Here is a 14,816-nt window from a genome sequence, read left to right on the forward strand (position 1 = left end):
CCCCAAGTTGACTCAAGGGAGGTTTAGATTGGAAATTAAGAGAAATATCTTCACTGGAAGAATTGTCTAGCACTGGAACATGCTGCCCAGGGAAGTGGTGGAATTACCAGCCCTGGAAGTGTTTTAAAAAATTGTAGATGTGGCACAGATCAGTGGTGGATTGGCAGTGCTGGGTTAATGGCTGGATTTTTCAAGTCATTTCAAACCTAAATTATTCTATAAATCTGTGATAATCACAGGGCCTCCTCCCATCTTACTACCTGCCAGCTTAAAAATACACATTAAAAATCTAAAAGCACAGCAAAAATGTCTTCAAATCCAAGTGCACAAGGAGGAACACAACTGATCCTCCCCATTACCCCACATACACAGAGCTGAATGGGAAAACACTGCCTGGAGACAGTGGGATACAGTGAGTGGTAGGGAAAACCAGAAATTATCATTCCCAGGGGCTTCCCTATGGACAGAGACTGGTATCAAGCCAGGAGAGGCTCCACTGCACCCTCTGAGAAGAAAGGAGCAGCATCTCCCACTGCCACCCTTCCCTCAGAGCCTGTGGGGCTGTGGGGCTGGGGAAAAAGGGACAAAAGGTTAACAAGAATCATCATGGCTGGAAAAGACCTGTAAGACCAATGAGTCCAACCATTAATCCATTAACCACTGCTGGGTCCACCACAAAACCATGTCCCCCAGTGCCACACCCACAGCTTCTCTGCAGCACAGAGTCCCTCTGGTCACCCCATCTTGAGCTGTGAGTGGAGAGAAGCAGGGCTGGCTGTGGAACAACCACACACTGACACATCCAGGTCTGGGCTCCCAAGAGTAGGAGGGACATGGACCTGGAGGAGTGAGTCCAGAGGACGCCACAGAGATGATCAGGAGGCTGGAGCACCTCTGCTATGGAGACAGGCTGGGAGTTGGAGCTGTTCGGCCTGGAGAGGGGAAGGCTCCAGTGAGACCTTAGAGCACCTTCAAGTGCCTTAAGGGACAGCAGGAGAGGGAACAGAGTGATAGGACAAGGACTTAAATGGCTTTAAACTGAGAAAGGGTAGATTTAGTTTAGATATTAGGAAGAAATTCTTCCCTGGGAGGGTGGTGAGGCCCTGGCACAGGCTGCCCAGAGAAGCTGTGGCTGCCCCATCCCTGGCAGTGCTCAAGGCCAGGCTGGATGGGGCTCTGAGCACCCTGGGATAGGGGGAAGTGTCCCCAGCCATGGCAGGGGAGGTGAACAAGGTGACCTTTAAGGCCCCTTCCAAACTGAACCTTGCTGTGGGTGTGAACCAGAGCAGCCCTGTGGGCAGTGGCTCCTGTTTGTCACACACCAGGGGTCTCACTCATCCCTGCACCTCCATCCTGGCACCAAGTCACATCCCTCTGCTGTACCAGGGGGGATATTGGGACCACAGAGGAGCAGCTCCAGCCCAGAGGGGCTGCCAACACCATCCCTGCCCTGTGTATCACTGCCTTCCCTCTCTACAACAAGCCAATCCTGAAGAACACTTCTAGGGTTTATTGCTGCAGCCACATCTTGTCAGTTCAGCCTGAAATTTATGATTCCTAAGATTTGTTCTGAGTCCATTCCCTGCACACTGCAGCCCACTGGGGGTGAAATGATGGTGACAAGAGGGGAACAGACTTGGTGGTTTATGGATCCAAAGTTAACTTCAGCGCCTGGAACAGATGTTAAGCTCTTTCCCATGGGATCCTGAGGAGCAAACAACAGAAACTGTAGGTTTCTTATCTGCTATTGAGGAGGCTGCTTCTCCTGAGAAATATTATTGAAGTCCTTGTACATGTCTGCATGTAAAGGAACACTATTCTTGTCAAACCAGCTAAAGGTTAGCAATGGAACATCATGATTTTACAGGGTTCTATTCTACATCTCCTAAAATAAAGCATAAGCATGGGGAGAAAGGGAGGAACAGGTAGATAAGCCCATTCTCTGTATAAAAAGAATACATTCTTGTTTATATTCAGGGCTCTGGAAGGCAAAATTAGCCTTTGGGATTGTTTTTAATTATATGAAATTAAAATGTGTTTGGGCATGCCAAACTTTTATAGTTCATAATGAGTTTATTGAATATAATAATTATGAGCTCAGTAATTAAAACTTTAAAATTACTGTTATTTTATTTAATATAAATGATAAATCAAAGATTTCATTTGACTTTTTATAAGTTAAAACTAGGATGTGTCAGAAACATCAATCTTAAATTTCATATTACAGTAATTGCACGTTAGGCTTCAACTACTGGAGTTGTATGTGTATAAAAGCTTTTAACAGTTGAAAAATATTGGCTAAGTGCAGAGTTTCATTTAATTTACTATAATATGTATGGTTTTAAATAATTTATAACAATAATTATTCAAGATTGGTTGGGGTTTTTTGGCTTTTTAAGGCTTCTTCTCCAAACAAGAGACAAGAACAATGTCTGCAGTTGCTCTACAGGATCATATAATACAAAATCATCAGCTGCAGGATCCTTTAACATCCTAAGTCAAGGACAAGGAATACCAACAACTTTTACAAATCCCATGAATAAAAGAAATAGTCAGCGTAATAGCAAATACTGGACTAAGAAAAAAGAGCACCAAAGCAAGGAAGATGCAAAAAAGGAGAATATTCTTGACCCCAGTGCTCCACAGCTGACATTAGGTAAACCATTCTGATTTGTAACTTTTGTTATTATTTAAAATAAACTGTGAAGGCTAAGCTTTGAGTTCAGAAGATGATTAAATGTTAAACAGCATGGTATCTTGTTTTAAAATTTATCTAAATTCAGCAGTTTAAGCCATTAGGTAAAAAATGGGATTGCCCTCAGTGGCTTATGTGTCTTTTCATATCTGAAATGCATTTATAACATTATTTTTGTGACAATGAATGTAAAAAGGTGAAACTAGGGCATCTTGATGAAGACATATTCTTCATTAGAAGCAATAAGTACTTTTAATGTCTATTGAATGTCATAACTATCTTTACATTTTATTTTAAGAAAGCATCAGTGATTTTCTTACTGTATTTAGTTGGGGACAGGTTCTAGCATTAAGTTTTTTTTAAGGTCTATTTGAAATGATCTGGTTTATTCCTTATTCTGTAAAAAGACACTTAATAAAGCTGCATGAAATGTATTCTTTGTTAATATATACCCAGCTTTGCTCAAAGTTAAAAAGGTTTGTTTATACAATGGTCCTGGGGCTAAACCAGGGAAGAATTAACACCTGTAGCTAAATACCTTTTTCAAATTTAGAAGCAAACATGCAGCAAGATAAAAGTCACAGATGTGAGGGCTTGGAATGATGCCTGGTGAGAAAATTCACTTTTAAATAGTGTTATAATAATACAGTTGTGGAGCAGCGACAGACGATATTGCTTAGAAAAACAAAACCAGGGAGCATCTTAAGGGACCAGGAGATCAAATGTGCTTCTTGCCTCTCTGGATTTCCCTTTTCTAAAGATTTCAACACTATTTTTACCACAAACATCTTCCTGTGTCCATCCTTTCTGTTGCCTTGATTAGGCACTACTCAAAGAACCTTCTGGCTCCAAATTTTGCAGTTTTGAGTATAATAAACTTTCATCATTGTTAATAGCTGGTTTATTTAATCTTTTTCATGCAAACACCCTTTGGCCTCCCTGAAGATCAGGTTGGCTTTGCCACAGCAGTCCCAGCTCCAGAGGGAACCCATTAAACCACGGATGATCCATCCAGGCACATTTGCCTTTGGAATCTGCTGAAAATTCAGAGGGAGACTTCAGGCAGTGCACAACAAGGGAGTGTAACCAGTGGCAGGACAAAGGTAATAAGATGAGGTAATTAGCACTATACTTACATGGTTATAATTCTAAAGAGGGCAGGGTTTTTTCTTTGGTTCATTCTGAAGAGAGGATAGCAGGGGGAAAAACAGAGAAGAGGTATTGGGGTTAAAATGAACATCAGTGATGAGTGATTATGGAAGCTAAAGGCTGAGGTGAAAAAATGCAGCCCAGGTGTGAGCATGTTTTCTGCTGTTATTAGAAAGACAAAATGTTTTCTCTTTAAATCACAGCACTGACTGAGTTTTCCCACACAGATATTGGTGAAAGGGATTCAAAAGTCTGTGCTGAAATACTTTTTGAAATTTCAATTGTTCCTGGGTTTTACTTTGTAGTATTTTCACCAATATTCTCATATTATTTCACCAATATTATCATATAATATCTCATATAATAATAATAATAATAATAATAATTATTATTATTATTATTATATTATTATTATTATTATTATTATCTCAAAATGCATCTGTCAAACTTTCTCTTCCTTAATAAGGATTGTGTGGTTTAAACATTGAAACTGCAAAACAACTTTGAAAATGTCATTTAATGGAACAGTTTCTTCTTGAGTTTAAGGGTAATAAAAGAAAGTTTAAGAGGTCTGTGTCATTCATTTTTTTCAATAGGGGTTTGATTCCTAAAATCCAGCAGTAATAGTTTAAAGGTTAATTTATATAAATGCTTCAATAAGGTTTATTATATTGGTTGTAAATGGGTGTGTCAGTAAATGGGTTGGGCTTTTACACTTGATGAATAAAGATGAAAATTCTTGGAGGTCCTGAGCTGTGATAAATGTAGTTTTTCATTGCTTGTATCTTTTCAAAGTGCTGCTTTGAGAATATCTCCACACAGCCTTTTTCTTTGACCACACGTCCCTTCTTGTGTGTCCTGCCACCAATTTTCCCTCAGAAACTCTGCTGTATAAAAGTTTTCCCTCAAAACACCTGTACAACCTGTCTCTCACAAGTGTCCCATCTGGTCTGTATTATATAGAAGTTCAGCTTTGCTGCCAATCTCTTCTTGTTTGGCAGTTTAAATAAACCATTTTTGAAGGCTTTAAATAAGAATTCTCTCTTACCCTGGGGGTATACAGAAGGCTTTCCACAAAGCCATCTCATTTTCTTCCTTAAAACATTCTCTGACCACAGTGCTTGGAAAGAAATCAAGATCAGGCGTTTTTTAGGTTGTGATGGTATCTTTCATGCTGTCCCTGCTTTGCTTTCTTGTTCACTCCCCCTGTACCCAGATTTTCTCATCACAGAGGCCATCACTCCATAGATTGAGCCACCAAAATGGGATAACAAAAGTAACCAGGTGGGGTCTAGGTGAACCAAACCACATGCAGGGAAATCCCTCCCCACATTGTTCCAAAAGCATAAACTGACCCAGCTGAAACCTCAAAGCCGTTGCTCTAAAACACAGATTGAAATTGATTTATGTTTGAAGGATGTCATGACCTCACAAGGAAGTGGGTTAGGCAGATAGTTCAACTAAAGGGAAGGCAGTATTCCTGATAGATCCTTTAGTACCTCTCAAAAGTTCTTTTAAAAGATCAAAGGCAGTTTGTGCAAATTTCAGATGATTAACGATATACATCTGTAGATGGATGAGCTCAGAAGGAGAATTTTAGCCTCAAAAATTAACAAATCCTGCCCTAGAATAATGAGACACTTGAGCAAGGGGATCACCAAAACCCCATGACTTGCTGGGATTCCTTTTTTCTTCATGAGAAATGGGTTTGGATGCACAAGCTGCCTGATGGGGGTTTGAAAGCTTACACGGAACAAATATGTGCTGCATAGTACTGTCAGATTTGTGCAAAGATTCTGGTATGAATGAAGGAGTTTACCCTTTCCTTCCCATCTAGGGCTGAGCTCTCATCTAGGTGTCATCACCTTGCATTGTAATTATTGCAATTATTGCAGGTTGCTCTTCCTTTCTTGTTTTGTCAAACACCATTAAAACCTCACCATGGACTCAAGTTACACACGGCTTGTTACACAAACCTTGGACATTTCTCCATGGATTCTGGTCATCCAACACAAGCAGCTTCTTCTGCTCTTCAAAGGTGATAGATTTCTATATTCTGCTAGCACTTGGTTTTTACAGCTGAGGTACTGACACTGGACTTTATCTGGCACTTGTGGGGGCAGGCAGTAAATATTTCACATGTAAGGAATTTCACTGGTTCCTTCTTTAAGAAAGCAGAGATTTCACATCTACGTGCAGCAGGCACCTCACATTCATTGCTGGAGATGGACAGCTCAGCTGTAACAGTGACAGTATCACTGGCCTCTTGTGACCATCTCTTTGTCTCTTCATGCTCTTTTTTTCTCTTTCTTATGTCACAGCCTCATTAAACTTCACAATTTTTCAGCAGCAGCCACGATTTTTTATTATACCGCTTGATTAATTTTTATTTTTAAGAATGTATAAATGCAATGCTGAGAAAAAAATTCACAATTCTGAGATTTTATTTGTACTGACTTTTTTGAAATTATGTTGTTACATTCCTTAGTTAATCCCATTTTAATGGCTCTGAAAAGTATGAAAATAAATTCAAATTACTCAGCAAATAAAAATGTACAGTAAAAAATCCTGTATAAATCCTGTATGTAAAAGAGGTTCTGATAGTTACTGAATAGGTAATCCATTCATGGCATAGATTGGAAGGGACCTTAGAGATCATCCAGTTCCCATTTCCTGAAGTGGACAGGGACATTTTCCACTACCCCAGGTTGCCCAGAGCCCCATCCAGCCTTGAACACTTCCATACAGTGCTGTCCAATATTCAGGAAGGAATTTGCAATTCGACCCAGGGTACAAATATAACTGAATAATTGTGTGGACTCACAATTGTATTTACTTACTTTATTTTCTTGAGGTACTGTTGAAAGTCATCAGCTGGAGGAAGAAATTAAGAAAATATTCTACTTTTAATTCTTTATAACACTTTAAAATTAATTCTACTTTTAGTAAGTGGACCAACTCAGTGGCCAACTCTGATATTATTTTGAACATGATATGGTAGAGGAAGATTGGTAGCATTTGTGCACTTCTGGTGTTATGACAGTAGAGAAGCCTTTTTATCTGTTCTTGCAAAGCAGGTATAGGCTATTTTCTGTTTCAAATAAACTCCTGATAGATATGATTCTGGCCTTCATTCATCAGGGAGACATTTGCTGTTTGTACAATTCAAGATATTTTCGCCTTCTCAAAAGCTTTATTAATTTCAGATGCATAAAACAGTTATTTCTATTTGGGAAACAAAGCAGGTGTACACCCAATGCCAGACAGTCACTTCCCCAGGTTATTTGATGAAACGCCTGCATTTTACCTCGATGGCCTGCTCGATGCCCATGTGTAGCATGGGCATAAACACATCCTGCTTTATTACATTCTCTAATCCATCATCTTGAAAATATTAAGCAAAAGAGACAAGTGACTGATGGAACAGAGAGCTGCTTCAGAGAGGTGATGATGGTAATTTGAAGAACTATCCCAATTGCTTAAAAGTTCCTTTCCACAGTGCATTTTAGGGCAGTTTTTCTGCTTGTTCCCCTTTTAAATTTTTTTAGAAGACTTTTCACAACCAAGTGTGTGTTGTGAATCAAGTCTTTGAATATCCTTAGATGTGGGGCTGTTGCTTCTTTTAACATCAAGATTAGCTGGAGGTGAACAACTGTCCACAGACAGGTGGGAGAGGTTTGGAAAGATCTGCCAATTTCTGGCTACCCTGAAAGTCTGAAACTTCACAAGAGGGAGCAAAAGACAGCACTCATTAAGAATCACAGAATCACAGAATTTTCAAGACTGGAAGAGACCTATAAGATCATCTAGTCCAGCCGATGTTCTAACTGTTCAGCTAGATCATGGCAGCAAGTGCCACATCCAGTCTTTTTTTAAATTCTTCAAGGGATGATGCCTCCACCACCTCACTGGGTAAATGATTCCAGTATCTGACCACTCTTTCTGTGAAGTATTTCCTTCTTACTTCTAACTTACATCTAGCTTGACGCAACTTGAGACTGTGTCCTCTTGTTCTGTCTGTTGTCGCCCGGAGAAAGAGGCCGACCCCCAGCTCACCACAGCCACCCTTTAGGAAGTTGTAGAGAGTGATGAGGTCACCCCTGAGTCTCCTTTTCTCCAGGCTGAGCAACCCCAGCTCCCTCAGTCGCTCTTCGTATGGCTTGTGCTCCAAGCCCCTTATTAGTCTCGTTGCCCTCCTCTGGACACGCTCAAGTAACTCGATGTCCCTCCTAAAGTGAGGGGCCCAGAACTGAATGCAATACTCCAAGTGAGGCCTCACCAGTGCCGAGTACAGGGGAAGAATGACCTCTCTGTTCCTGCTGGCCACTCCATTTCTGATACTGGCCAGGATGGCATTGGCCCTCTTGGCTACCTGGGCACACTGCTGGCTCATATTCAATCGACTGTCAACCAGCACCCCCAGGTCCCTTTCCACCTGGGCACTGTCCAGCCACTCCATCCCCAGCTTGTATCGGTACAGAAGAAGGTTACTTTAGATGTGGCACAAAAAGGCAAATGCCTCTGGAATTCTTTTTGTCCTTGGTGTTTCCTTAGCTTTTTTTCACGGGAAAAGCCACTGTATGTGAAAGCTCTCCCTCCAGTTTCTCTGGGCTTCACTCCTTCCCCAACTGCCCCTTCCCCTAAGAGCCAACTGCTTTTTTTGTCCAGCTCTGTATCTTTTGTCAGCACAGAGATCATCAGCATTTGGTGGGAGTGTAGGTCAGATAAAGGTGAATTTTTCTTGTAGCCTGTCAACTTTCTTTCTCTTTTGTTTTACTGCATGTGAGAAACGCTGCATTTGATGTGCATCACCTCTTGAAATGTAATGTCTCTGTTGGGAAAGGGGAGGAAAATGAATCAGATTTCATTTTAAATGTTTGGTTTATCATTTTTTCCTCCAGCCAGTAGCAGTTGCCATTTCTTCCTTTCTGCCACCTCATGTGCTGTTAACAAAAAATTCACAATTTCACAAAGTAATTTTGTTTTCACTCAAAAGAGTGCAGTAATCACAGAAGCAAACTGATGACCTTTCAGAATTTTTCTTGTCAGCATTTTTTTCCTTTTCAGCTGTTAGAATGCTTTAAAGTCAGGTTTGGTTCTGGGGTTGTTTTCTTTCCTTTGAAAAAACAGGTGCTGCATTCATGTTCCCATGTAGTCCATTAAGGGAGTACATTTTTATATATAACTATTCAAGCACATAATACATGAGTCTTTTAATTAAACTACCTAAGTGAATATCTTAATGAATTAAATGTAATCATCTTGAAAAGGAATTTTGATTCCAGATTTTTATGGTAAGAAATATAATTTAAAGCTATTTTATGATGAAGCACTTTATTCTTTTTTATAACCTTTTTTAAAAGCACATGGGAAGAACATCAATTGTAACTGAACTATACAGAAGTATTCTAACCTGGAATAATTTAATCCATGAAATTTCATGTGAATATGTGGAGACTTACAAAATTCTCTTAACACTTTAATTTTAAAAATGTGCATGTTGTTCATGGATTGATTAATTAATTAAAACTGTTTTTACATTCTGTAATCTAGTCTGTTTCATCTGTACCAATGAGATTAAATATATTGCAAGTAATTATAATCATAATTATTTTTTCAGTGATGTCTGAAAATCTTTGAAAAATTTACAAGTAAAAAGTTGTCCCATGTATAGAAAAGAGCAGTATCTGACAGGAGTAATACATGATGGGGCATGCTTAGTTAAATTGAATTAATTAGGTAAGCTTTACTTCTGCTACAGGTGTGTCACCAGACAATATTTATTTATTTCTTAATAATGTTCCAAATGCATTACACTTTTAGTAAGAAACTAGACAGAATGTATGCACTGGAAAAGTTAAAGTTAAAAATAAGAAGTAATAAATCATTGTTTCATATAAATAACTAAATTATAAAAATTCAAATTTCTTCTTTTTGAGCAGAATTGTCTTACAGAATTTAAGCTTCCTGGAGGGGATATATTGCTAGAAAAGAGTCTAAAGACTTAAGGGAAGCAGTGCCTCCTAAGGATAGAAAATTAAGAAAGCAACTATTTGAAAAAATGCTTTGCTGTATTTGCTTCCTTGGTCTTTTTCCTTGGGGCAATTCAGCTTCCTTAAACCAGAACTCCTGAATATCAGGAGTTTCCTCCCTCCCTTTTCACTCATTTCTTCTCATTCACACTGAACAGGCAGCAGTGTTGTTCTGTCAGTCTGTTCATTCCATCCTCTTTAGAACCAGTGCAGAATCCTTCCCTGGAGCAGAGAAAAAGAATACAAAGGTGGCTGAAGAACGCTGAATATGAAGGTGACTGAAGAATATGAAGGTGACTGATGTTCCATGTTCCACTCAAAAGTGCTCAAGCCCTTAATTTGGAATAAATTAACCTGCCAGTGGATTGTGACTGTCCTCAAGAAGCAACACTAGAACAGACAACATCAACCCTTGGGTTTTCCTGCTGTTTGAAAGTCTGGGGAAGAAAATATCGGCATTTTTCCCAAGAAGGCTGCCAGTTTCCCATGGGCCCAAGACACCATGCAAAGCCATGAAACAAGGTCTCAGCTACAGGAGGCTGGAGAAGGCTCCTAAATGTGCTCAAAGCTGCAGCTGAATGTCAGTGGTCACAATTTCTCTCACTGAAATTCTGCTACAGCAGAATCCCTCCAAGCCACCTGCCCTGGGCTGGCTTTAGGGTCCCTGCCTGTGGCACCTGGCTGCCCACATCTCAAAAAGCCACGGGAAGATCTTCATCCAACAGGGAACAAAATGGGCACTGCTTTTCCACCTTCTATTAAGAATAAATTTATAAAGTCCTCTCATAATGATTAGGTTTGAATAAATTCAGTGCAAGTCATGATTAAAGGACCTGCACTTATTTTCCTTAGTGGCTTTCAAGTGGGAACTGTAGATGAGTTTTCCTGCTGTTCACTCTTAAAGTGTTGATTAATTAAAACATTAAAGAAAGTTTTCACAAGGAGCTATCCATTTCCAGCCACTAAAAAACTCTTCTAAAATAGAATTTGCTTCTCAAAATTGAACTGTGCTTTTAAAATGTCACTCCCTAAACATTAGCATAATCAAATGGCATCACAATAGCAAAAAAAAAAACCCAATTATTTTTTTAATAACCCTGCCACCTTTGGAAGGATCACAAAGGTTAAATGTCAAGTTTCATATGCTTAAATAAATATCAGAAAATAAAAAACAAGGTCTGAAATATTAGTACCAGGAAGGACACATATTGCTTGTTTCAGGGTGCTACAGTAGCCCTTATTACACCTGGCATTAAAATTTTTAATAATCTAGATCAAAGGAGATAAGAAAGGTCACTGAAACCAAAGTAGGCTACTTTTTAGCACTCCCATACACAGAGAGCAGGGTGTTGCTTCAGCATGTTAGGTAGTGAATTTCTTTGATCCTCCCTATAAATGTCACTCTGTATGTCATTTAATTGTGGTATAGCCTTTTATTGGTGCAATTAAATCTTTTCTAATGCATTACATTATCTCCAGCTCTGCTAAAAATCCTGCCATTGTTTAGGAAGCAGGAGGTAAGTCATTGGGAAATGATGCAGTTGACTTTAGTTTCTTCCTCCCCCCTCCACATGATTTCTCCCAACGATTTTAATTTAAATCTCACCAAACAGTATAATGGTCCTGGAATTTGTTTAGTCATTTGACTTCCTTTATCACACAGAGATGGTAAACATTCTGTTGCTAACCTGAAGTGGCTCCAAGCAGCAAAACTAGGAGGATATTAAACCAGTAAAAGCTTATCAACTGATTCATTGATATGCTGTAAATTCCAGCCTTTTCATTTTACTTTTGAGGGTTGCCATAAGTCAACACATTAGTAAGCAATTTGCTGACATTGGATCACTTAAAAAGGCTTCCCCATGGACAAAGTTCACCTCGGTGCTTTGTTTCATGGTTTCATTTTATCATAGTCCTGGGCTGCTGTACAGATGACTGATGCAGCTCTGCATACCGATGGGGGATTGCACAGTCACTCTCTGCCACTCTGTCCAAGCTTTAGGAAGTCTCAGACATAAAATGGACAGGGTATGGTGTTTTCAGAAATAAATTCAATTGCTCTGTTTCAGTTATTCAAGGCTAAAAAAAAGTTATTCGGTATTATGTATTAAAATTTCATTTTTACATCCTAGAACATGACAATAACAAATTATTTAAAATGCTGATTTCCTTTCCATTCACGTTGATAGTTCACACTGATTTACCAGTTAACAAAAATTCTGGGTTAAATTTTAGTTACACTTCTTTCTTTCTTCCCAACCTTAGACTTTATTTACTGATTGAGGGATGTGAGCTGGGTCAGATCATACTACAGAAAATCCAAGAGTAGCTCAAAGATGGTATCTTAGCAGCAGAGGAACTTCATAGATCCCTGTCTCGTGCAGGAAAATAGTTTTCTTTTGTTTTTTACAGTTCCAGCTCAGGGATGCTCACTTGCTTTCACCACCAGGTCAGGCCTAGTCAAGTCTGATACCACTATACATGATGATCAAGCATAACTCAGAAGTGTTTTAAAGTGATCAACCTTTACTTGATGGTGAACAGAAACCCCAAATTCTATGAGTTGGGTGTAATCTTACCTTGTTCCTCCTGAAGCCAGATTTTAATATGAAATCAGTAAGAGCAGTTCAAATTGCAATGCAGAGATCCAGTTCTAGAACCCAGCTAACAACGGTCAGGTAAAACTTACCAGGGCTGTTATTAATTAAATACATAATCACATTAAAATATTAAAGATACAAGCAAGGTTTCAATGCTTTCTCATTCAGAGAGCACATGGTGTCACCAGTCAGGACTGTTTGGAGACCACAAAGTGTAAATATTGGAGGAGGCCTGTGGTGGGACTGTTGTTTGTTTGTTTTGTGTTTTACACATACCACTGAAGGTCAGTGTGAACGAGAGACTGGGATGTTTCTTTCTTGGCACTGAGCAGTGCTGAGGGGAAGCACCAGGTTTCCAACCTGCTCTTTGCTACACAGAATTCTCTCAGAGAATACAGGAGGGGCTTTTCCCATCATTTTGGGATTTAAATACATCCACAATACAAAGGCTCTCGGGGAACTTTTATGGTACATTGCTAAATCAGCATTTACTAACAAGGAAACAAATCCTATTTCCACTGACAAATGGATACATCCTTTCAATATCCTGTTCTGTTAGGGATCATCTGGGAACACAGAACAGTTCTCAGCAGTGAATCAGACCACAGAATCAAAAGAATAAGATCATGTTAGCAGAAAATTTAGGAAACTCAAAGCTTATATAAATTCTTAAGTGAGTTTCCCACATCATCTCTGAAGGATTTTTGTGAGATTTGGGCTCTCAACTTCTTTGGGTCTAGAAAAGCTCATTTTAAATACTCTGATATATGCTATGGAGGGTCACTTTCACAGCTGGAAGGGAGCAGATGCGCTGGCAGAGAAAAGCTACCAGAAGAAAAAGAAGTGAAATAAAACAGTAAGAAAGTGTTCAGGTGCCATGAGGCTGTCTGACCTCACCTCCCACTATCCAAACCACACTTCCTGAAAAAATGGATCCTCCTTTTCCTAGCATGTTTTCTGTCCCAGGAAATAAACTGAGAGAAAGGCTCACATTGCCTGGTCATGATATAGATGTCAAAATGTCCCTTAAAACTGCTGCACACATTTATGGGCAGAGATACACAGACCTGTGTGAAACCCTGCAGAGCTTTCAGACACAGGGGTACATTAGGAGGAAGTGGCCACAGTGAGCTGGGGTTGCACTCAAGATGATTAAATTCAAGAAAAGCAATCCTTTTAGGTATTTATTTTGTTGAGTCCCTGTGGGAGCATCTTCAGATATGAAGATGAGATTGCCCAGTCCTATATGCAATATGCAGAAATATACTCAAAAGGCAGTAAAACGGCATAAAAATCTCTACTGAGGACAACACCTGAGATCCCTCTTCTCCCACTGTCTGTCAAAAAACCAAACCAACCAAGCCCAAAAAATACAAAGAAAAAAGTACTGAAGATATGACGTAGTGCCAGAGCTCAAGCTTGGAGGTTTCTGTCTCCACTTGAGCTCTGCATTTCCAAAAATACATAAGCATCCCCACAGACAGCAAAAAGGATGATAAGAGGCCTCCATAAAACTGTTGAGGGAATTGGGGTCACTTCTCATATAGAAAATGAAGGGAAATGTAACCTTTCAGGTGTGGAAAATAAAGGGAAATGTAACCTTTCAGGCATGGAAAAAGCAGTGCAAGCAGAAAGACTTGTTTTACTATGGATGTTTGAGAACAAAATTAAAGCTTAAAGCATGGCCAGGGCCCTTCACATTTGACATTTATGAAATCTTGGACAATTAAACAGTGGAATATACTGCCTGGAGACAGCACAGCAATCCCATCACAGACAGCCCTGCCAGGCTGGTTAAATACCAGCAATAATGGAGCTATGTTTGATCCTGTGCAGCTGGATGGATCAAACATCTCCAGGTCCCTTCCAGCCACGTGATCCTTGAACTTTAAAAACAGCCTAAACTCTCCTGTGAAATGGAATTTAAAGTCTGAAGCTGTTTAAGTTACAGACAGTTTAGGAAGCATGGTGGTCAGGGGTTTAACATGTAAAAATTGCCCTTCAGTCAAACTATTAAGGAATTGCAAATTACTTACAAATTACATAATGAGCATACTTTGCTATAAACAATCCCCACTGGCCTAAAGCAGAGAGTTCCAATTAATTGCACACCTGTCTTAAAACACAGGGCTGTGATGCCTCTGAATGTAGAGGAATCTCCATCACATTCCCTACCTCAGATATTTTAGAAATGCAACCATTTGAGAATTTCAAAAGCAGGTTAAACCGGGAGAAAGAAGAAGTGAGAAGAACACAACTATTCATACCAATTCCAGACAGGATAACTTAGAATGACAGATTATTTCTTCATTGCTTATAATAAAAAAAGGGACAAAACTC

The 14,816-nt window shown here is 39.4% G+C and overlaps 1 protein-coding gene across 1 annotated transcript; it reads left to right on the top strand.

Moving 5' to 3' along the window:
* The first annotated feature begins 1,212 nt into the window (after positions 1-1,212).
* Positions 1,213-9,977, top strand: RNF32 (ring finger protein 32). Its single transcript, XM_063176157.1, is given in 8 exon segments — positions 1,213-1,309; positions 2,400-2,597; positions 2,600-2,656; positions 6,573-6,634; positions 8,975-8,995; positions 9,468-9,502; positions 9,504-9,583; positions 9,787-9,977. Coding segments are annotated over 8 exon segments (741 nt in total).
* Positions 9,978-14,816: the final 4,839 nt, after the last annotated feature.

The sequence above is a fragment of the Melospiza melodia genome, chromosome 1 (genome assembly GCF_035770615.1).
Source record: "Melospiza melodia melodia isolate bMelMel2 chromosome 1, bMelMel2.pri, whole genome shotgun sequence".
Taxonomy (NCBI): Eukaryota; Metazoa; Chordata; class Aves; order Passeriformes; family Passerellidae; genus Melospiza; species Melospiza melodia.